The sequence below is a fragment of the Scylla paramamosain genome, chromosome 8 (assembly GCF_035594125.1).
Source record: "Scylla paramamosain isolate STU-SP2022 chromosome 8, ASM3559412v1, whole genome shotgun sequence".
Taxonomy (NCBI): Eukaryota; Metazoa; Arthropoda; class Malacostraca; order Decapoda; family Portunidae; genus Scylla; species Scylla paramamosain.
Genome location: NC_087158.1, coordinates 9,266,699 through 9,291,822, shown reverse-complemented (window position 1 = coordinate 9,291,822; position 25,124 = coordinate 9,266,699). Strand labels below are relative to the sequence as shown.

Sequence of the window (25,124 nt, the reverse complement as noted above, 5' to 3'; positions counted from 1 at the left end):
CAGGAGGAGGGGAGGTATGCAGTTAGCAAGATCAAAAGAGCAGTTAGCATGAAAGTAGCAGTAGAAGATAGCAAGAGATGCAATACTGTGGTGATGAGAAAGAGGGTGGAGATGGTCAATTAGAGGAGAGGACTTGATAAGACAAAAAGCTTTTGATTCTACCCTGTCTAAAAGAGTGGTAAGAGTGTGTGTTCCATGTAAGAGGGCCACTAACCAAAGGCAACAAAAATTTTGAATACAAAGAAAGTGTACTTTTGCTTATCACTCAGAGTCTGAGTCAAAGATGTTGGCTGGTGGTTTTGGTGACCTTGGGAATGGAGTGGAGCTGAGCAGACTGGTTGAGGAGGATGATAAGGGCATCCAGGTTATCTGATATTTGACTTACTCAGGTTTGGTTTAGGGAGGTTTTACTGTGTATGTATGTGTGCATATATATATATATATACACAGTAAAACCTCCCTAAAACCAAACCTGAATAAGTTGAATATCAGATAACCTGGATGCCCTTATCATCCTCCTCAGCCAGTCTGCTCAGCTCCACTCCATCCCCAAGCTCACCAGAGCCATCAGCCAACATCTTTGATTCAGACTCTGAGTGACAAGCAAAAGTACATTAAATTTTGTAGTACAGTGCATAATGTTATGTTAGCTCTTATGTGACCAGTGTGTTGTGTATAGTTAAGTGAGCTCTTAAGTGAACAAAGTGTGTAGTTGCATAATGTTAAGTGAACTCTTAAGTAACCAGTTAGTGCACTGTGTACAGTGTGTGATAATAATATATGCTGTAAATATCTATCTTCGGGTTTATAATGTGTTTATAATATGCTAACAAATATGCTAAAAATAACAATAAACATACATATTAATGTACATAGAAACTGGCCAAAAATGTGTATTATCGGGTAAACCAAACTTTCGGATAAACTGTTGGCCACCTCACCTCATATAGTTCGGCTTATGGAGATTTTACTGTGTGTGTGTGTGTGTGTGTGTGTGTGTGTGTGTGTATATATATATATATATATATATATATATATATATATATATATATATATATATATATATATATATATATATATATATATATATATATATATATATATATATATACATACCATATTTGATGGCTCATAAGACACATGGGCTCATAAGACGCACCCATTTTTGGCAGACATTGAAATGAAAAAAAAAAGATAAATGAGCAGACTTAAGTTATGAATATGAATTGAAGGATTTCACCTGACATTTGAAGTCTCTCACATGCATTTAGATCATTATTAGATCCCAATATTTTGCATTTAAAAACTTCAATATTTGCTTGTATCCTGTGTACCAATCCTGTTGTGAGATGTAAATGTGTACCTGCCATATGGCGTCAGCAGTGACTATGAGAGACTACAGGGGTAATAAAGTTTGTTCATAAGTGTCGGGGCTGGAGTAGGGAAAGGCAGGAGAAGTGTGGCGAGGTTTATTGAAGGTAAGTATCCATGTACAGAGAGGGTACGGGACAACCTGTCTCCGTCCCGGCTGAGTAAACACTAGCCCCCACGCGCCGTGATACGGCCGGAAGTTGAGTGTTGCCACACACCCCCACACTCCCCCCCCAATTACACAGGAAGCCCAAAGTGGGTGGTGTAATGGCAAAAACAGAAAATACTTCAAATGAATCAGACCAAGGGTTACAAGCACATGGGGGGTGAGAAATAAATAAACACAATGTGATCCGTCAATGGCAAAACACTATGGGCGTGCGACATTCACAGTGCCACTTAAGGGGTGGTGTCCCCTAATACGTAGTCGTAGAGGTGACGTGGCGCCCGTCTGGAGCGCTGGGGCCTTCTTTGAGTAGGCAGGGTGGGGTCAGGTGTTGCAGCTGCCCCGTCGTCGCTTGCCTGAGTGTGCGGTTCGCGCGTGAGCGGCCGTAGGTGGCGCCTGTTCCTGATGGTGGCGCGCCCGCTGCTGTCCAGCCACACCAGGTACTGTCTGGGTGCTGTAGTCTCCAGTACAGTACCTGCGCGATCCCAGCTTCCACTGCTGGGGTTCTGGATGTGAGTCCGTTGGCCAGGTGTAAGGGGCTCAAGGTTGTGGGCTGACTGGTTGTGCCGAGAGGCTGCATTGTCCCCAGAGCGGACCAAGGCCCGTTCGCGTTCCCGTAGAAGCCAAGCCCACCGCTCGCTCACTTCATAGAGAGATGTGTCGACAGGTATGGCATCCCGCAGCTGACGTCCTGTGAGCAGCTGGGCTGGGGAGGCTTCAGAGCCCTGCGGGGGGGTGTTGAGATACTGCATGATTGCCCTTGCAGCAGCGTCGGTGTCCAGGGAGCCATTCCGGGCAGTGTTGCCACGTAGTAGCCTCTTCGCACACTTGACTGCCGCCTCTGCTCGGCTGTTGGACTGGGGATAGTGTGCGGATGAGATCCTCAGGCGTACACACCAGGTGTTGAAGAAGCTCCTGGATTCCTGGCTAGTAAGGTTTGTTCCTCCGTCACACAACAGCTCCTCTGGGATGCCAAAGCGCCTGAACCACCATCGAAAGATTGCTATCAGACGTGCGCTGGTGGCATCGCCTGACAGGTGCTCTACCTCGAGCCATCCCAAGAGCCTGTCGGCAAAGGTGATATAGGTGTGGCCATCCAGTTGAAATAAGTCTGCCACTACTTGTTGGAATGGATATAGCGGGGGTGGGGTGGGCATCAGGCTCTCTGCGGGGCTGGAGGGGGCGTGTGTGTCGCATACTGCACATTGGCGCCTCTTCTGCTCCACCTCCGCGTCAATCCCTGGCCAGTAGACTGACTGCCTCGCCCTGCGTAGCATGAAGTCCCTGCCCTGGTGCCCCGCGTTCAGGTTGGCCAGGACTGTGCGCCTGAGGGCTGCAGGCACGACTAGTCGCGGGTGTTTCTTGTCACAGGTGTACAGGACCATGCTCCCTTGGGAGGACAGGTGGCGCCGCATCCTGAAGTACAGGCGGAGGGCAGGCGGCTCCCAGTCCTTGCGCTCAGCCCACCCGTCATTGGCCACACATTCCCTCAAGAGGCGGTACTCCTCGTCCTGTTCGGCTTCTTCTTCCACTTGACGAAGGTCTATGACATGCCCCATCTCATCTTCAGCTGCTGTGACTGTAGCTGCCGTCATGGCTGCGCATACCAGCTCTTCCTCGTCTTCGTCCGACCTTTCTGGTTCACCTGACAGGATCGGGTAGCGCGACAAGGCATCTGCCGCACAGTTGGTGTCGCCCTTCAGGTACTTGATGCGGAAGGTGAACATTAGCGTCTTCTCTTTCAGGTTGAGAAGCCGGGGATTGGCTATGTCCTTGAGCTCCTTGTCCCCAAAAATTCTTGTGAGGGCCTTGTGGTCTGTGACGAACGTGAGGTTCTTGCAGCCGAGGAGGAAGAGGCGTGCCTTCTTCAGAGACCAGGCGATGGCGAGTGCCTCTCCCTCGAGAGTGCTGTAGTTCTTCTCAGCTGCTGTGAGATGTCGGCTGCCACAGAGCACCAGCTTCCACCCGCCGGGGCAGCACAGTGGTGACTTCTCGGAGACACACTCACAGTACTGCTGTAAGATAACGAAGCCAATACCTTGTCGGCTGTAGTCAGTGAGGACTGCTGTGGGGCGTGATACATCGTAGAAGTGCAGTCCCTCACCTGCCAGTCTCCCAATGGTGTCTTTTGCCGAGGTGACAAGGGCTTCCAATTGCTTGTCCCAGTACACTACCTTCCCACCTGGCTTCTTGAGTAGTTCCCTGAAGGGTTCCATGACAGGGGCAACTGCCAAGAAGGGTGCAACTTGGTTGACTAGGCCGAACCATGACCGCACATCAGTCAAGGTGGGCTGTGCGGGCATCTTGAAATCAGTTATGCTGTTGACGAGGTCGCGGCTCGGTTGGTACCCTTCCCAGCCCAGAAGGTAGCCGGCAAAGGTAACGCTCCTCCTGCAGAAGTGGAACTTGTCGGGCCGCAGGGTGACACCACTCTCCATGCACCTCTGGAGGAAGTCATATGTATGCCAGAAAGCATCGCTGACACTGCTGTCGTGGAGTAGGGTGTCGTCCACGCACTTTAGCTTCCTGGGCACGTCAGTGATGGTGTCATCAAAGCGTTTAGTAAAAGCATCCTGTGACGCACAGTGGCCCATGGGGGTGCGGCAGTACCTGTATCGTCCCCAAGGAGTGATGAATGTTGTGAGCTTGCGACTTTCCTCGTCGAGGGGAACCTGGTGGTATCCTGAGTAGGCGTCAGCAACTGTCTTAAATGCATGCTTGGGCATGCTAGAGACGAGGTTGAAGGGCGGTCTAGTGTGATGTGTCTCCCTGAGGCTTGCGCGGTTGAGGCGCTGAAAGTCGACCATGCGAAGGGGTCTGCCGTCCTTTTTTGGCACCACCACCATTCTAGAGCACCACTCGGTAGGTTCGCCTGCAGGTACCGCTTCGATGATCCCTTTGTCCACGTCATCATCCAGCTGACGTCGTACCTCGTCAAAGAAGTGGAGCGGGACTGTGGCAGGGACATGGACAGCATGAGGGCATGCGTCAGGTCGTAAGTGGATGTGGTGAGGTGGGCCCTTCATCTCAGGTAGTGGCATGCATCCCATGGCAAAAACCGTGCGCCCGAAGTGCTCTAGGAACCATTTCTCAAGGCGGTCAACATTTTCCTCAACAAGCTCGTGGGGCGGCGATTCCGGGCGAAGTGGTACTTGTGGGGTGTCTGCAGCCTTGATAGCGCACACACTAGTGAGCGCTAGGGGGCGCGGGAAGGTGTGATGGACCAGGTGAAGGGCCTTACATGCCTTGAGCGACAAGTAGAGTTGCTGCACACCTTCCGCTATGTAGATGCATTCCGTGGTGGAGGCAGTCCCCACGGAGACTTGACATGTGATGGTCCCCAGGAGGCGCATGCTGTCCCCGGCAACGTGGGTGACTGCCATGGGTGTAACCTGGAGCTGACGTTGGGATATGCTGAGGTCCCCCAACAGTAGGCGGCCCGCTACAGACACTTGTGCCCCGGTGTCTGCAACTGCTGTGTAGGAACAAGTGGCGCGGGTCTGGGAGCAACTGATTACCACGGACAGCAACGCCGTAGTCTCCACTCCTCCAACAATCACTGCTCCGAAAGTTGGGGGGGAGGTTCGAGTGTTGGGCAGGGCGGGCACTGCCCTGAGGGGTGAGGGCCCGGCACAGGCGCCAGAAGTGCCCCTTCTGGCCACAGCAACGACATGTTGCTGCAAATGCCTTGCACTGCCGCCCACCACAGCACTCAGAGTCTCCGCACGCTGAGCACCGCCTGCGTCCTTGCCGTGCCCCCTCCTGGCGAGCTTTTCCTTGCCTCCCAGACCAGCGCGCTGGACCCGCTGCCGCCACCTCGGCAGGGTGTGAGTCCATAGCCCCGGCTATGTCACTAGGGGGCCGCTCACTAGCCTTTTCCGCCGCCTCAATAACTTCACACGCGCGGACCACATCACTGAATGACTCGAGGCGTGGGAGGCCTCACAGCACCTCTGCTTTCATGCTGCGGTCACGTAGCCCCATCACTATTTTCTTGCTGAGCATGTACTCATCCAAGGGACACTGGCACTCGGGACACCGGAAGCCGCACTCGTTTGCTTTGGCGCAGCACTGAGAGATGTACGCACACACGCTGTCACTCGGTGCTTGTACCAGTGAGAAGAACTCTGCCCACGCTCCAATTACACAGCGTGGGCCAATCACTACGCTTCTTACTATGTCAATTGCATCCGTGGTTGAGAGCTGCCTGAATTCGTGCTTGCCCAGGCGCGCGTCGATGCGCTGCTGCACCTCTGTGTTGCAAAGGAGGCGCACATAGGGTGCTGCCATCGGTGGCACCCAGCCGCAGATGCTGCCGTAGTCTTCAATGCTGGTGGCCCACGCCTCAAACGCAACTGGTGACATGCCCGCGGTCGCTCCCCCTGGTCCGGGTGGAGGAGGTGGTGGGCGCCGCTGCAAGTTTGCTGGCCAAAGCTGCTGCCCGGTGGCTGGTGTGGGGTCAGGGCTTCGTGTGCGCCGCATGGCGCGGTATGACGGCGCTGAAGACCACATGGCTGCGTCTGCTGGGCTAACGGTTCCCGTGGGCGTCTGTACGCCACCCATGCCTTCCTCCATTAACCCCTGAAGAAACTGCGCCATGTTGGGACTGGAGTAGGGAAAGGCAGGAGAAGCGTGGTGAGGTTTATTGAAGGTAAGTATCCATGTACAGAGAGGGTACGGGACAACCTGTCTCCGTCCCGGCTGAGTAAACACTAGTGCCGTGATACGGCCGGAAGTTGAGTGTTGCCACACACCCCCACAATAAGAATGTTAAAAGATAGGTGCAATTTTAATTATATGAAAGTGTGTCTTACCTCAAGGAGTAACGGCATCACACTGTAAAGAACACAGTGAAGCTTACCTGTGTTACTGGATTCAGCGCATAACCGACCGCGTGTTTGTTTTGGTACATGCAATGCGTGGTGCATGGTAACTTAGGCAAATTCTTCCTGACTGGTGTCATTCTATGTGAATTACCAATAAGTATGACCTATTATATATTGTTACCTTGAAAGAAAGAGTTGTTTTGTGGTGTAGTACTAATCATCACTTTGTTTACATGTGCGAATATGTCGGGTTTGATTTTAGAGCCTCTGTTGCCATAGACTTACCACCAACCGCTGCTTCAATGCTGACCCTTGCCTCATAGGACACAGGCCCATTTCCTGAGACTTTTTTTTGGGGGGGGAAAAGGTGTGTCTTATGAGCCATCAAATATGATATATATATATATATATATATATATATATATATATATATATATATATATATATATATATATATATATATATATATATATATATATATATATACAGTAAAATCCCTCTCATCCAGCATTCAAGTATTCGGCAGCTTTAAAATCAATAAAAAAAATCAATGTGTACTCATAAAATTAATTAAAATTCCTGCGCGAGGCATACTTTGTCCCCTCGCCACCAGAGCGCACTGCTTCGCGCCACCCACGGCCCACTGCACTGTGTTTACTCAGTGACTCAGTCCCGCGTGTGCACTGTTTATTGCCTGACGCCTTCATCATGCCTAAATTTGTTGAAAAGAGGAAGCGTGTTGTGCTTACACTTAAGCAGCTGATCACATCAGCTGATCTTTGTTATGGTAAGATGCGTGAGTGTAGGGTGGTGATTGTGGACATAATTTCACTTCTATTCAATTATCCGGCAATATTCAAGTATCCGGCATGTCGGCGGTCCCATTGATGCTGGATAAGAGGGATTTTACTGTGTGTGTGTATATATATATATATATATATATATATATATATATATATATATATATATATATATATATATATATATATATATTTTCTTCATTAACTTCTGCAACATTCGCGGTCTAAGATCTAATTTTCAATCTGTAGAACACCACCTCTCCTCTTCTAAACCTCATCTTCTTTTCCTCACTGAAACTCAGGTGTCTGAGGCAACTGACAGTAGCCCCTTTTCTGTTCCCTCCTACTTTCTCTATCCTCATTTTCGATCCAAACCTGGATGCTGCGTTTATGTCCGTAATGACTTAACCTGCTCTCGTGCCCACGCTCTTGAATGTTCCGAGTTTTCCACCATCTGGCTACGACTACAGAGTCATTCTCATACTAAATTTATCTGTGCTGTATACCTCTCTCCTAACTCCTCTGACTATAAGAAATTCTTTGACTACTTAACTTCCAAAGTGGAGCACATTCTGACCCTCTTCCCTTTTGCAGAGATCTCCATTCTTGGAGACTTCAATGTTCACTACCAGCTTTGGCTTTCCTCTCCCTTCACTGAACATCCTGGTGAACTAGCCTACAACTTTGCTATCCTCCATGACCTAGAGCAATTGGTTCAACACCCTACTCGTATTCCTGACCGTCTTAGAGATACGCCCTACATTCTTGACCTTTTCCTGACCTCTAATCCTTCTACTTATGCTGTCACCCTTTCTTCTCCGTTGGGCTCCTCCGATCACAATCTCATATCTTTATCTTGTCCTATCACTCCAATCCCTCCTCAGGATCCCCCTAAGCGAAGGTGCCTCTGGCGTTTTGCCTCTGCTAGTTGGGGGGACCTGAGGAGGTATTTTGCTGATTTTCCTTGGAATGACTACTGCTTCCGTGTCAGAGACCCGTCTTTGTGTGCTGAGCACATAACAGAGGTGATAGTGTCTGGCATGGAGGCGTACATTCCTCACTGTTTTTCTCGTCCTAAACCTTCTAAACCTTCTAAACACAGCTTGTTCTCGTGCTATACATGATAGAGAGGTGGCCCACAAAAGGTACTTAAGCCTTCCATCACCACAATCTCATGCACTTTATTTCTGCCCAGAACCATGCCAAGTCTGTTCTCCAACTAGCCAAAAACTCCTTCATTAACAGAAAATGTCAAAACCTTTCAAGATCTAACTCCCCTCATGATTTCTGGCATCTAGCCAAAAATATCTCCAATAACTTTGCTTCTTCTTCTTTCCCTCCTCTACTTCAACCAGATGGCACCACTGCTATCACATCTATTTCGAAAGCTGAACTCTTTGCTCAAACCTTTGCTAAAAACTCTACCTTGGACGATTCTGGGCTTGTTCCTCCCTCTCCTCCACCCTCTGACTACTTCGTGCCACCTATTAAAATTCTTCGCAATGATGTTTTCCATGCCCTCGCTGGCCTAAACCCTTGGAAGGCTTATGGACCTGATGGGGTCCCTCCTATTGTTCTCTGAAACTGTGCCTCCGTGCTTGCACCTTGCCTAGTCAAACTCTTTCAGCTCTGTCTGTCAACATCTACCTTTCCTTCTTGCTGGAAGTTTGCCTACATTCAACCTGTTCCTAAAAAGGGTGACCGTTCTAATCCCTCAAACTACCGTCCTATTGCTTTAATTTCCTGCCTATCTAAAGTTTTTGAGTCTATCCTCAACAGGAAGATTCTTAAACATCTATCACTTCACAACCTTCTATCTGATCGCCAGTATGGGTTCCGTCAAGGCCTCTCTACTGGTGATCTTCTGGCTTTCCTTACTGAGTCTTGGTCATCCTCTTTTAGAGATTTTGGTGAAACTTTTACTGTTGCCTTGGACATATCAAAAGCTTTTGATAGAGTCTGGCACAAAGCTTTGATTTCCAAACTACCCTCCTTCAGTTTCTATCCTTCTCTCTGTAACTTCATCTCAAGTTTCCTTTCTGACTGTTCTATTGCTGCTGTGGTAGACGGTCACTGTTCTTCTCCTAAATCTATTAACAGTGGTGTTCCTCAGGGCTCTGTCCTGTCACCAACTCTCTTCTTATTATTCATTAATGATCTTCTAAACCAAACTTCTTGTCCTATCCACTCCTACGCTGATGATACCACCCTGCACTTTTTCCACGTCTTTTCACAGATGTCCAACCCTTCAGGAGGTGAACATAGCACGCAGGGAAGCCACAGAACGCCTGACTTCTGATCTTTCTAAAATTTCTGATTGGGGCAGAGCAAACTTGGTATTGTTCAATGCCTCAAAAACTCAATTCCTCCATCTATCAACTCGACACAACTTTCCAGACAACTATCCCCTCTTCTTCAATGACACTCAACTGTCCCCCTCTTCTACACTGAACATCCTCGGTCTGTTCTTTACTTATAATCTGAACTGGAAACTTCACATCTCATCTCTAGCTAAAACAGCTTCTATGAAATTAGGTGTTCTGAGATGTCTCTGCCAGTTTTTCTCACCCCCCCCGCTGCTAACTCTTTACAAGGGCCTTATCCGTCCATGTATGGAGTATGCTTCACATGTCTGGGGGGTTCCACTCATACTGCTCTTCTAGACAGGGTGGAATCAAAAGCTTTTCGTCTCATCAACTCCTCCCCTCTAACTGACTGTCTTCAGCCTCTCTCTCACCGCCGCAATGTTGCATATCTAGCTGTCTTCTACCGCTATTTTCATGCTAACTGCTCTTCTGATCTTGCTAACTGCATGCCTCCCCTCCTTCTGTGGCCTCGCTGCACAAGACTTTCTTCTTTCTCTCACCCCTATTCTGTCCACCTCTCTAACGCAAGAGTTAACTAGTATTCTCAATCATTCATCCCTTTCTCTGGTAAACTCTGGAACTCCCTGCCTGCTTCTGTATTTCCACCTTCCTATGACTTGAATTCCTTCAAGAGGGATGTTTCAAGACACTTATCCACCAATTTTTGACCACTGCCTTGACCCTTTTACGGGATTGGCATTTCAGTGGGCATTTTTTTTATTGATTTTTGTTGCCCTTGGCCAGTGTCCTTCTTATATATAAAAAAAAAAAAAAATACAGGTCAGCTAGCAAATATCCCATATAGAACAATAAGATCACAAAAAATTACCCCAAATGGATGACTGCTTGGTTAAAGCATTATATAGGGCATAAGAGAAGTATATATAAGAGATAAGGGCAGGTGAAGAAGTTTTAAGGACACAATATAATGAATTAGTTAGAACAGTCAGGAAGTTAACGAGGAAAGCTAAGGACAATTATGAATTAAAGGTAGCCAGCCAGGCTAAGAGGGATCCCAAGGGATTTTATCAGGTATACAGGACGAAGAATAAGGATACTGTAGGTCCATTAAAGGCAGCAGATGGGGAGCTGGTTAGTTCTGGGGAGGAGATTAGTAAACTTCTGAATGATTATTTTTTAACTGTCTTCACCCAGGAAAACATGCAGGATATGCCAGGTAGTGAACAGGTGTTTAGAGCAGATGAGAATGAGAAGCTGACAGATATTTCCATAACTAGGGAGATAGTGGAACAGGAGATAGATGGGCTAAAAAGTTCAGGTCACCAGGACCTGATGAAATATATCCCAGAGTACTTAAGGAATGTAAAGAGATTATTAGTGAGCCGTTAGTTTCTGTCTTTAGGAAATCACAGGAGTTGGGTGAGGTACCAGTAATGTGGAGGCAGGCTAATGTAGTACCCATCTTTAAGAAAGGAGATAAAACTTTAGCGTCTAATTATAGACCTGTCAGCTTAACTTCAGTTGTAGGTAAAATGTTAGAGTCAATAATAGCGAGGAACATTAGGGAACATTTAGACAAACATAACTTGATAAATCAGTCACAGCATGGCTTCACGAAGGGGAAGTCTTGCCCGACAAACTTAAGTTTTTACAGTAAGGTGTATGAGGCAGTAGATAATGGTGATAGTTATGATATCTTATATCTGGGCTTTAATAAAGCATTTGACAAGGTACCCCATCAAAGGCTCCTGAGAAAGGTTAGGGCACACGGGATAGATGGGAAGGTGTTAGGCTGGATAGGGTCATGGCTTGGTAACAGGCGACAGAGAGTGGTAATAAACGGCTCGAAATCCGAGTGGGGTCATGTAATTAGTGGGGTGCCACAGGGATCAGTATTAGGGCCATTGTTATTTCTAATATATATCAATGACTTGGATAGTGGAATTAGTAGTGATGTTAGTAAATTTGCGGATGACACAAAGATAGGTAGATTAATTAGGTCAGAATTAGATGCCATCGCCTTGCAGGCAGACTTAGATAGAATGAATGAATGGACGGATAGATGGCAAATGCAATTTAATATCAATAAATGCAAAGTGCTTAGTGTAGGTAAAGGAAACCCACACAATAGGTACACATTAAACAACCAAACTCTGGTAGGTACAGGGTACGAGAAAGATTTAGGAGTTATAGTTAGCTCTGAACTCCGTCTAGGGAAACAGTGCATAGAAGCCAGAAACAAGGCAAATAGGGTACTAGGATTCATTTTTAGGAGTGTTAAAAGTAGAAGTCCGGAAGTAATATTAAAGTTATACTTGGCGCTGGTCAGACCTCATCTAGACTACACTGTGCAGTTCTGGTCCCCACATTACAGGAAAGAGATAGGTCTATTAGAATCAGTACAGAGGATACAGGGGATGAGGAGTATTCCTTACGAGGCGAGGTTGAAGCTGTTAAATTTACATTCTCTAGAGAGACGTAGGTTAAGAGGGGACCTGATAGAAGTCTTTTAGTGGTATAAGGGTTATAACAAGGGAGATGTAAGCAAAATTCTTAGGATCAGCAACCAGGGTAGAATAAGAAATAACAGGTTCAAGCTTGAAAAGTTTAGGTTCAGGAAGGAGATAGGAAAAAATTGGTTCTCATATAGAGTGGTAGATGAGTGGAACGGACTCAGTAATCATGTAGTTAGTGCTAGAGAGCTTTAAGAGAAGATTAGACAAGTTTATGGATGGGGATAACAGATGGAAATAGGTAGGTGTGTCTCATACAGGGACTGCCATGTGTAAGCCTGGTCGCTTCTTGCAGCTTCCCTTATTTTTTATGTCCTTATGTTCTTATGTTATTAAGCAATCATCTTGGCTGTGGGAGTGTCTGTCATAAGCCACTAAGAAAGTGTAGACTGGTGTCTGGGAAAGGATTATTCACTTTACATTGATTCCTATGGTGAAAATAGTTTTGGTTTTCAAATAATCCAGATTCTGAATGGCATTCAGAAACAAATTAAGTTCGAGAACTGAGGTTCTACTGTATATATATATGTATATATATATATATATATATATATATATATATATATATATATATATATATATATATATATATATATATATATATATATATATATATATATATATATATATATATATATATATATATATATATATATATATATATATATATATATATATATATATATATATACAGGGTGTCCTGTGAGTTAAGGTACATACTTCAGGATTTGATGGCTTAAGTACTTCTAAGTAAAAAATTCTATAAATATACATGCCATGTTTTGCTTTATTTTGTGAGAAATTAACTAGTAAGTTGTGTGTTGCAGGATCAGCTCACCTGAGTGGACCTCTGCTTCCTTCTTTCCCTCCTTGGTTTACTTTGTACTCAAGTGGTACTGCATGGCATTAATTGATAATTTTTTGTATACAATGTATGCAGTCAAATCTTTACAGGATTTTCATATGTGTCAGAGAAGAAAATGTACAAGTAACATAGCAGTACAGTGGTAGTTAAGTGCTACTTTTTAGACATACATGGCAACTCTCTGGAACTATCACCCCTTCAGCACTCAATAGTTGACGTCTTGACACCTAAGTGACAGGCCAAATCAATTAAATGACTGCCAAAGTGCATCTTTTTGCTATTGTGAAAATGTCTTTCATATTCAGTAACACAGAGTATTCAGACATGATATTCATGTCATGATATTCATTCTGTGATGGGAATGCCTGGGCTGCAACAGCAGAATATAGATGCAGGTACTCACACAGATGATATCCAGATAGCAGAGTATTCTACAGAGTGCATCAGCATCTCCATGAGAAAGGATGTTTCCCCAGTACTTTTGCAGCAGTGGAATGTATTGGGGCAGCTCAAATAGGTATCATCCAGATGACAATATGAACCCCCACCATCAGTAGTACCAGTACAAGAATACAAATATACAAATACATAAAGGGACAAAATTCACAGAACATAGTGCAATTTAACATCACTTAAAAAGGATATTGTATAATCTAAAAGAATATTTACAGGAGTGGTGGGAACACTGGGCAGTTGCTATGAAGCTGGTGAGTTACCATGTATGTTTAAGAAAATAACACTTAACAATCACTGTATTACTATGTTACATGTATATTTCCTTCACTGACACATACAAAAATTTAATTGGTCATTTGCTTACTGTTTCTTGTAAGGATTTTACTGCATAGATTGTATAGAAAAAAAAATTATCGCTCAATGCAGCACAGCACCACTTGAGTAAATAGTGAGCCAAGGAGGGTAGGAAGATGGAGGCCCACCCAGGTGAGTTAATTTCTCACAAAATGAAGCAACACACAGCATACATGTATAGAGTATTTTCAACTTAGAATTACTTGAACTATCAAATCTCGAAGTATGTTCCTTAACTTGCAGGATACCCTGTATATATATATTAGTCGTAAAAGTAGTAGTAGTAGTAGTATATTCTATTCAAGTACAATATAAATTGATAATTAGATAGATATGACTTTTTTTTTTGTCTAATTTCTGTAATTTCATATTTTCAGGTACATCTGTCGTGATTTAGAAAACTGCAGTATGTTCTCCCCTGATCTGATTGTTGAAGTAGCTCACCCTGCTATCTCCAAAAAGGTTAGTGCTTTAGATTTTTATTCATTATTAAATGATATGTCCCTGCTTTAATCGCACCTGATAACAACTTACCAAGGAGTGTGGTTTTGTAAAGCTTGTTTTTCAAATTACAGCCAAATTTTCCCAACATTCTGTATTAAGCACTCCACCCAAAATTTATACCCTCCAATTTCTCTCATTCATTCACTTCGCATTTCCACACCAACACAATCCATTTATTTTCATCTCCACTGATGATGTAATTCCCAGTTGCTAAATTAATAGCATTTCTTTCTTATGATAATGTGTGGCAATAAGTGTGAATATTTTTCCTCTATTTACATGTAAAGGACAATCACCATAGGCTACAAAATAAAAAAGAAAAGTATGTATTCAATAGAAAAAGTTGAAATTGTCAAAAAATATATAATTTTCAACAAAATATTAATATTTTCTTTTTTGTGTAGGAAGGGCACTAGCCAAGGGCAACAAAATTGCGATAAATAAATGCCCCACTAAGGTGCCCATCCCCGAACAGAGTCAAAGGTGGTATTCAAAAACTACAGGATAATTGTCTTGAAACCTCCTTCTTGAAAGAGTTCAAGTCATAGAAATGTGGAAAAACAGAAGCAGGCAGTGAGTTCCATGGTTTACCAGAGAAAGGGATGAATGACTGAGAGTACTGGGTAACTCTTGCATTAGAGAGGTTGACAAAATAGGAGTGAGAGAAAGAAGAAAGTCTTGTGCAGCAAAGCCATGGGAGGAGGGGAGGCATTTTTTTTTTTTTTTATGTAGGAAGGAAACTGGCCAAGGGCAACAAAAATCTAATAAAAAAAAATGCCCACTGAGATGCCAGTCCCATAAAAGGGTCAAAGCATGATAAAAAATTGGTGGATAAGTGTCTTGAAACCTCCCTCTTGAAGGAATTCAAGTCATAGCAAGGTGGAAATACAGAAGAAGGCAGGGAGTTCCAGAGTTTACCAGAGAAAGGGATGAATGATTGAGAATACTGGTTAACTCTTGCATTAGAGAGGTGGACAGAATAGGGGTGAGAGAAAGAAGAAAGTCTTGTGCAGCGAGGCCGCAGAAGGAGGGGAGGCATGCAGTTAGCAAGATCAAAAGAGCAGTTAGCATGAAAATAGTGGTAGAAGACAGCTAGATATGCAACATTGCGGCGGTGAGAGAGAGGTTGAAGACAGTCAGTTAAAGGAGAGGAGTTGATGAGACGAAAAGCTTTTGATTCCACCCTGTCTAGAAGAGCAGTATGAGTGGAACCCCCCCAGACATGTGAAGCATACTCCATACATGGATGGATAAGGCCCTTGTACAGAGTTAGCAGCTGGGGGGATGAGAAAAACTGGCGGAGACATCTCAGAACACCTAACTTCATAGAAGCTGTTTTAGCTAGAGATGAGATGTGAAGTTTCCAGTTCAGATTATAAGTAAAGGACAGACCGAGGATGTTCAGTGTAAAAGAGGGGGACAGTTGAGTGTCATTGAAGAAGAGGGGATAGTCGTCTGGAAGGTTGTGTCGAGTTGATAGATGGATGAATTGAGTTTTGAGGCATTGAACAATACCAAGTTTGCTCTGCCCCAATCAGAAATTTTAGAAAGATCAGAAGTCAGGCATTCTGTGGCTTCCCTGCGTGATATGTTTACCTCCTGAAGGGTTGGACGTCTATGAAAAGACGTGGAAAAGTGCAGGGTGGTATCATCAGCGTAGGAGTGGATAGGACAAGAAGTTTGGTTTAGAAGATAATTAATGAATAATAAGAAGAGAGTGGGTGACAGGACAGAACCCTGAGGAACACCACTGTTAATAGATTTAGGAGAAGAACAGTGACCGTCTACCACAGCAGCAATAGAACGGTCAGAAAGGAAACTTGAGATGAAGTTACAGAGAGAAGGATAGAAACCGTAAGAGGGTAGTTTGGAAATCAAAGCTTTGTGCCAGACTCTATCAAAGGCTTTTGATATGTCCAAGGCAACAGCAAAAGTTTCACCAAAATCTCTAAAAGAGGATGACCAAGACTCAGTAAGGAAAGCCAGAAGATCACCAGTAGAGAGGCCTTGACGGAACCCATACTGGCGATCAGATAGAAGGTTGTGAAGTGATAGATGTTTAAGAATCTTCCTGTTGAGGATAGATTAAAAAACTTTAGATAAGCAGGAAATTAAAGCAATAGGACGGTAGTTTGAGGGATTAGAGCGGTCACCCTTTTTAGGAACAGGTTGAATGTAGGCAAACTTCCAGCAAGAAGGAAAGGTAGATGTTGACAGACAGAGCTGAAAGAGTTTGACTAGGCAAGGTGCAAGCATGGAGGCACAGTTTCAGAGAACAATACGAGGGACCCCATCAGGTCCGTAAGCCTTCCGAGGGCTTAGGCCAGCAAGGGCATGGAAAACATCATGGCGAAGAATTTTAATAGGTGGCATGAAGTAGTCAGAGGGTGGAGGAGAGGGAGAAACAAGCCCAGAATCGTCCAAGGTAGAGTTTTTAGCAAAGGCATGCAGTTAACAAGATCAGAAGAGCAGTTGGCATGAAAATAGCAGTAGAAGATAGCAAGAGATGCAACATTTTGACAATGACAAAGAGCCTGAAGACAGTTAGAGGAGAGGAGTTGATAAGACAAAAAGCTTTTGATTCCACCCAGACTAAAAGAGCAGTATGAGTGGAACACCCCTCTATACATGTGAAGCATACTCCATACATGGACGGATAAGGCCCCTGTACAGAGTTAGCAGCCAGGGGATGAGAAAAACTGGCAGAGACAACTCTGAATGCCTAACTTCATAGAAGCTGTTTTAGCTAGAGATGAGATGTGAAGTTTCCAGTTTAGATGATAAGTAAAGTACAGACTGAGGATGCTTGGTGTAGAAGTGAGTCATTGAAGAAGAGGGGATAGTTGTCTGAAAGATTGTGTTGAGTTGATAGATGGAGGAATTGGGTTTTTGAGACATTGAACAATACTAGTTTGCTTTATTCCAATCAGAGATTTTAGAAAGATCAGAAGTCAGGCATTCTGTGGCTTCCCTGCATGAACTGTTTACTTCCTGAAGGGTTGGACGTCTATGAAAAGATGTGGGAAAGTACAAGGTGATATCATCAGCTTAGCAGTAGATAGGACAAGAAGTTTGGTTTAGATCATTGATGAATAATAGGAAGAGAGTGGGTGACAGGACAGAACCCTGAGGAACACCACTGTTAATAGATTTAGGAGGAAAACAGTGACCATCTACCACAGCAGTAATAGAACAGTCAGAAAGGAAACTTTAGATAAAGTTTCAGAGAGAAGGATAGAAGCCACAGGAGGGCAGTTTAGAAATCAAAGCTTTGTGCAAGACTCCATCAAAACCTTTTGATATGTCTAAGGCAACAGCAAAAGTTTCACTAAAATCTCTAAGAGACTCAGTAAGGAAAGCCAGAATATCACCAGCAGAGCAGCCTTGATGGAATCCATTCTGGCTATCAGATAGAAGGTTGTGAAGTGATAGATGTTTAAGAATCTCCCTGTTGAGGATAGATAGGCAGGAAATTTGAGCAACAGGATGGTAGATTGAGGGATTAGAATGGTCACCCTTTTTTAGGAACAGACTGATTGTAAGTAAACTTCCATCAAGAAGAAAAGGTAGATGTTGATGGACAGAATTGAAAGAGTTTGACTAGGCAAGGTGCAAGCATAGAGGCACAGTTTCGTAGAACAATAGGAGGGACCCCATCAGGTCCCTTCTGAGGGTTTAGGCCAGCAAGGACATGGAAAACATCATTATGAAGGATTTTAATGGGTAGCATGAAGTAGTCAGAGGGTGGAGAAGAGGGAGGAACAAGCCCTGAATCATCCAAAGGTTTGAGCAGAGAGTTGAGCTTTAGAAATAGATGAGATGGCAGTGGTGCCGTCTGGTTGAAATAAAGGAGGGAGAGATGAAGAACGAAAGTTATTGGAGATGTTTTTGGTTAGGTGCCAGAAGTCATGAAGGGAGTTAGATCTTCAAAGATTTTGACACTTTTTATTAATGAAGAAGTTTTTGGCTAGTTGGAGAACAGACTTGGCATGGTTCCGGGCAGAAATATAAAGTGCATGAGATTCAGGTGATAGAGGGCTCAAGTGGCCTTTGTGGCCCACCTCTCCTTTATGTATAGCACAAGAATAGGCTGTGTTAAACCAAGGTTTGGAAGGTTTAGGTCAAGAGAAAGAGTGAGGAATGTATGCCTCCATGCTAGACACTATCACCTATGTTTTGTGCTCAGCACACAGAGCCACAGAGCCAAGTCTCTGACATGGAAGCAGTAGTCATTCCAAGGAAAATCAGCATAATACCTCCTCAGGTCCTCCCAATTAGCAGTGGCAAAGTACCACAGGCACCTCCACTTTTGGGGATCCTGAGGAGGGATTGGAACGAAAGGACAAGATACAAATATGAGATTGTGATCGGAGGACCCCAACGGAGAAGTTAGGGTAACAGCATAAGCAGAAGGATTAGAGGTTAGGAAAAGGTCAAGAAGTTGGGGTTATCTCCAAGATGGTCAGGAATACAAGTAAGGTGTTGCACCAGTTTCTCTAGGTTGTTAAAGGCTAGTTCACCAGGATGGTCAGTGAAAGGAGAGGAAAACTAAAGCTGGTGGTAAACACAGAAGTCTCCAACAATGAAAATCTCTGCAAAGGGGAAGAGAGTCAGAATATGCTCCAGTTTGGAAGTTAAGTACTCAGAGAATTTCTTATAGTCAGAGGAGTTAGGTGAGAGGTATACAACACGGATAAATTTAATTTTAGTGACTCTGTAGTTGTAGCCAGATGGTGGGAAACTCAAAAGATTCAAGAGCATAGGCATGAGAGCAGATTAAGTCATTGTGCACATAGATGCAACATCCAGCTTTAGATTGAAAATGAGAATAGATAAAGTAGGAGGGAACAGAAAAGGGGCTACTGTCAGTTGCCTCAGACACGTGTGTTTCAGTGAGGAAAAGAAGATGAGGTTTAGTAGAGGAAAGATGGTGTTCTACAGATTGAAAATTAGATCTAAGACTGCAGAGGTTGCAGAAGTTAATAAAAAAAAAGGTAAGGGGGGGTGTCAAGACACTTAGGCTAGAAGAGCAGTCTGATCTGGGAACATTTGTGGTCCACTCCCCAGATGGGGATTCTGAGGCTGGTGTAGGAGTCGCCATATTGATTTTGAATTTTGAGTGAGAGGTGTGTGTGTAATTAGGTGTTTGTAATTTTGTGTGGAGGAAGAGAGTTGTCTTTAGAGGGCAGGCTGTGACTGCCTCCTTGTGTTGGGAGACACAAAGAGAGATGTTCACAGCTGGGCTTGAAGATAAGTTCACAGCACCCCCTGATCCAATGCTTTAGACCTTTTTGGTAGTAATTATTGTTTTGACAGGTGTCTGCTGCCTCCTCCATTTGGTAATGGGTAATGACTATTTCAGTTTAAAATTGAGAATCACTTCAGATGAACAGGGTAAATAGCAAGGATCTGGAGTCAGATTGGATTCAAATCCCCTTGTCATAGTGCTTATAAAAACACACACAGCACTTCCTAAATCAGACTTACTTAAATTCCCAAATATTGCAAAAATTCCTAAATATTGCTGGTGCTGCAGATGCAGCACCTGCAATATGCTTGTTCACTGAGCTGCAACACAGTCTGATAGCATACTTGGAATCATGGTCAGGAACATGATTTTTTTTTTTTTTTTTTTTTTATGTTTTACCTATAATTTTGGAATCACATTATTTTTTGTATAGTTATGAACTACCTAAAAATGGTATACAAGTAGTATTGAGATAGTATATGGAATTGAGATAGTATATGGAACCTTAGAAAAGACAGATTTCTCCACATAAGAACAGTTATTACTTGCTATTGTTGTTTTATTTACATTTTTTATCATAAATATAGCAATAAATATTAGTAACTATAAGTAGATAAAATTCTCTGTGGCAATAAAGTATTATTATAAATCGTTGCCACGAGCAGTACGATCAGTTTTCCTAAACATAAACAGGCTGTTTCCCTGCACCACCTGGATCTGTCCCCAGGCCCCTGACTCATTTGTGGGTCAGCTGTACAGCTGGCAAAGTAGATGGAAAGATCATAGCTGGGTGTGATAATGAAAAAAATTACCATGATAACTGATAAATTGGTAATGATAACCTTATCGGCAATAACTGATAATTGATAACTGGCAATAAATTTATTACCTGATAATCAATAACTGATAAATTGATAAATCCAAAATTCTGATACTAGCGATAATGATACTGATATTTTAAATGAAAAAGTTCATAAATCCAAATCTTTATTTTTATCCTTATCTTAGAAAAATTGGAAAAATTTTTGAAAAAAATTCATATTCAATGTTCATCCTGTCTCTTCACTAATGAAAAGTAGTCGTTTAAGTAAAATATCTACATTTTGATTTTGAAAGTTTAGAACTTCAAAATGCTCATGTTCCAAAAACTAAAATTTTTGATTATCGCTAGTTTGGAACCAAAAGTATTGGCAATACTGATGAATTAATAATGCAGGAAAAATAATTATCAGATAACCAATAACCTGATATCATTATCACAATAAATTATCATGATAATTTATTGTTGGCTGCAAGAAGTATAGAACTTGTCACCAATATTTTATTCCTTAACATTTTCTTTCTATTGTCAGAAATATATTAATTTCTGACATAAATGGTTATGGGCATTGTTATCAATTTAAGTATAAGGACCCATCTTATCTGGGTTCAAACTGATCCAAACTCCTAGACCCAAATTTTTATGAGTCTACTCTGAATATAGCTTAAACAGGTTCAATAGCAGTTACACTCCAGCTACCATATAAATCAGTCACTCCACTCCCACTCAGCTTACTACAGCAGGTGGACATTCCACCCAAAATTCCAGCTAAGTACATTGATTAGTTACAAGCTTGTGTGCTGTTAGGTACTTAGCTAAGCCACAGGTCCACTCCCTATACAAGGTAAATCCATAATATATAACCTGGGCTTGGCATCGACACATATTGACACCAAGTTCCCAAATTGGTTCTTCATATTGAATCCTTGTTGGTGCCTCATTTGTGCTCACTGTATGTGCCTCTCAATTAGCAGAGGCAAAACGTCATAGGCATCTCCGTTTTGGGGGTCCTGGCAAAGGCCACATGTTGGTAACCCAAGTATATTACATCGGCACTGATGTGGTTGTTTTAGCTCTTTGTGACATACTAAATGCTTCTTCGCCTTAACAGCAGTTAATTTAATGCAGTAAACCCTTGATATAATGAACATATATGGAGGAAGGGTGGGTCACTATAGCCAAAAATTTGTTATACCCAAAGGTTGTTAATTAAGATACATCTAACAAACACTGTTCGTTATTTGCAGGGAGACATTCAGTCATACGCATCCTCTCCTCTTTCCAGATTCCTCATTGAATGTTATATTCAAAGCAGTTAATCATGATTTATCTTGTATTGTACAGTACAGTACTGTCCTCATTTAAATGTAAAGAAAGGATGTGTACACTTCAAATTTCCTGTGTGCTATGTGATCAGGGGTAAAGTAGCACGGGAACATCAAGGCCACCAGAAGCAAAAGGTTCAGGTAAAGAGTAGTGGAGTAAGAGCTGTGTTTATTTCTGCTCCCAGCGTCTTAGTGCCAAGACCTTGTGGGTAATGTTTAAACATGGCACCCAGCGCTGTTAATTTAAACACATATCTTCTTCCTTTCAATAAAGTAAAACAAATCATGAAACTGAAGCATAAAAAAAAAAAATCAAAATATGTACTTTGAAGTTCATTCATAAATATACATCTGCAATTGGCAACTGACACTCAATAAACTGTATATTCAAGAATGTGTGAGTTGAACACAAAACACAATAGAAAGAATAACATGAGAAAGCAAGTCCTACTTCTCCATAGAAGAATCAAGTGTGGCTGAATATTTCTTTAACACCTCCTCTGTAAAACTAAATCAATAAATTCCACTCCTTTCCAAGGTGCAGGTGTAAGGTGCTTTATGTTTATAATGGTCTACAGTCACAGATTCATTTCAGCAGGCGGTTTAACCATCCTCCTAGACCTGGTAACATATTCACCTACGGTAGGAAACCTGGCACACTCCCCACAGCTTACAGCCTCAGGTGTTGTGTTAACTTCCATAGAGTTTTTTTTTTTTTTTTTTATGGATGCCCTAGCAGGTGCTGAGGATCACAGCTGTTGGCTGTTTCTTCTGTACATGCCTCCCTCACTTGTCATTACCTTCTAAGTCCAGGTACCTAGTTGCTTGTCTCTTTCCATCCCTTCATTGAGCTGCCTTTTGGTTGTACTCTGAAGGTATCTCTGATTGGCAGAGGTTTGAGACTTGGCCTTTTTTTTTCTTTTTCTATGTAGGAGGGGTATCAGCTAAGGGCATCAAATATCCCCCCCCTAAAAAAAAAAGGCTCATTGAGATGCCAGTCCCCAAATAGCATCCAAAGGGGTAGTCAAAAATTGAAGGACAAGTGTCTTGAAACATCCTTCTTGAAGAAGTTCAAGTCATAAGAAGCTGGAAATATGGAAGCAGGTAGGGAATTCCAGAGTTTACCAGGGGAAGGGATGACTGAATGAGAATTCTGGTTAACTTTTGCATTAGAGAGGTGGACAGAATAGGGGTGAGAGAAAGGAAGTTGTGCAGCGGGAGGGGAGGCATACAGTTAGCATGATTAGAAGAGCAGTTACCATGAAAATAGCAGTAGAAGAGATGCAACATTGTGGCAATGAGAAAGAGGCTGAAGACAGTCAATTAGAGGAGAGTTGATGAGACGAAAAGCTTTTGATTCCACCCTGTCTAGAAGATTGGTATGAGTGGAACCCCCCTTAGGCATGTGAAGCATACTCCATACATGGATGGATAAGGCCCATGTACAGAGTTAGCACCTGGAAGGGTGAGAAAAACTGGCAGAGACATCTCAGAATGCCTAACTTCAAAGACACTGTTTTAGCTAGAGATGAGATGTAAAGTTTCCAGTTTAGATTATAAGTAAAGGACAGACTGAGGATGTTCAGTGTAGGAGAGGGAGACAGTTGAGTGTCAGTGAAGAAGAGGAGTTAGTTGTCTGGAAGGTTGTGTCAAGTTGATAGATGGAGAAATTGAGTTTTTGAGGCACTGAACAATACTAAGTTTGCTCTGCCCCAATCAGAAATTTTAGAGAGATCAGAAGTCAGGCATTCCATGGCTTCACATGGTGTTTTATCATGGTGGCTTTCTTCTTCTCCATGCAGTATCACTCTCCTACAGTATGTAGATCTTGGGATTCAAATGCTCTTTAGCAGGAGGCAATGCCTCCAGTAGCTATTTCTGAAAGATTTTGTTAGAAATTGACAAAACCAAATGGAAGAAAAGCCCAGCAGTATCTACCAAAGCATCTGTGAAAAATGGTAAGAAGGCTAGATTCTTTATTAAATTGAATGTGCCAGTACCCATGCTTAGGGTTTGCTTTGGAAAAGACTTTAGACTGACTTAACTCATGTAGTGTGTCATCAAGTACCAGAAGACTGTAATGCTCTCAGAACAGTGCTTTGTTCAATTCTCTAGGGTCTATGCAGATTATGTCACCTTTTTTCTTAGGTGTCACAACAATTTGGCTGATCAACTGTATCAGTTCATTGATAGGCATGATAACACCTAATTTCTCCTGCCTACCAAGTTCAGATTTTGGCTTTAACCTGAGTGCAACAGGGTCTCTCCTATCAGGCACGATTGTAGGTTTAGCTTGAGGATCTAGTGAATGTGTCTGTAGGCCTGGTAGGGTGCCTGAATAGCCACTACAAGTCTCAGCCTTGTGATGAGCCTTAGTTAGTTTTAGAGCATCTACACGCTTTTCTTTTCCTCTCCCTTCCTCTTTTGTCTTGTCTTGTTCCTCCCTCCTTGTCACCTCCCCTCCCCATTATTTGTCAAGGGAGATGGGGGAGGGAGGTAAAGAGAAGGGGGGTAAAGAGAGAGAGAGAGAGAGAGAGAGAGAGAGAGAGAGAGAGAGAGAGAGAGAGAGAGAGAGAGAGAGAGAGAGAGAGAGAGAGAGTGTGGATGGATGGAGGGAAAGAATGGGGAGGGAAGAAGGGAAGGGAGAGGGAAAGACGGAAGGAGAGGAGGACAGGGAATGGGGGGAGAAGGGAAGAAAAAGGGAAGGGAAGGGAAGGGAAGGGAAGGGAAAGAGAGAGAGAGAGAGATTGACAAATTATCAAGTGACTAATGGCATTCCTTCACAAAGAGTGGTCCAGCACCACCTCTCCACCAACTCCTTTGCTTATTTCATGCTTAATTACATCATTTTCTCATGTTAATGTTTTAATAATTAGTTATAGAATCAGATACGACTTTCTGGGTGTCATATGAAAAATCATACCTTGTAGAAAATATTACTTTTCACTTTATTAAAGAAGCTCAAAGTTATTCCCACTTGTCCTGGGCAAGGCTGTCACCAACCAGTCCTGGGTCCCCTTCCTCCCTCCTCCACCAGGCAAAGGAATGGGGTCCTCATTATAATTCAGCTCAGCTGTTAATTGTAGAGTTTTTTTTGGTTTCTTTTTGCACACTCATTAATTTAATGGTTTCTATTTAATTTTTAGAATATAAATTTGCATTGTGTATATTTAGATCTCATTTTCAATCTGTAGAACACCACCTCTCCCCTTCTAAACCTCATCTTCTTTTCCTCACTGAAACTCAGGTGTCTGAGACAACTGACAGTAGCCCCTTTTCTGTTTCCTCCTACTTTCTCTATCCTCATTTTCGATCCAAAGCTGGATGCTGCGTTTATGTGCGCAATGACTTAACCTGCTCTCGTGCCCACGCTCTTGAATCTTCCGAGTTTACCACCATCTGGCTACGACTACAGAGTCACTCTCATACTAAATTTATCTGTGCTGTATACCTCTCTCCTAACTCCTCTGACTATAAGAAATTCTTTGACTACTTAACTTCCAAAGTGGAGCACATTCTGACCCTCTTCCCTTTTGCAGAGATCTCCAT

The 25,124-nt window shown here is 43.2% G+C and overlaps 1 protein-coding gene across 1 annotated transcript in view; it reads left to right on the top strand.

Moving 5' to 3' along the window:
• Positions 1–25,124, top strand: part of LOC135102759 (aspartate dehydrogenase domain-containing protein-like) — a 167,482-nt gene that overhangs the window by 64,121 nt on the left and 78,237 nt on the right. Inside the window, exon 4 of the mRNA XM_064008276.1 lies at positions 14,056–14,140. Within this exon, the coding sequence (XP_063864346.1) occupies positions 14,056–14,140 (85 nt within the window). The remainder of the gene's footprint in view (positions 1–14,055; positions 14,141–25,124) is intronic.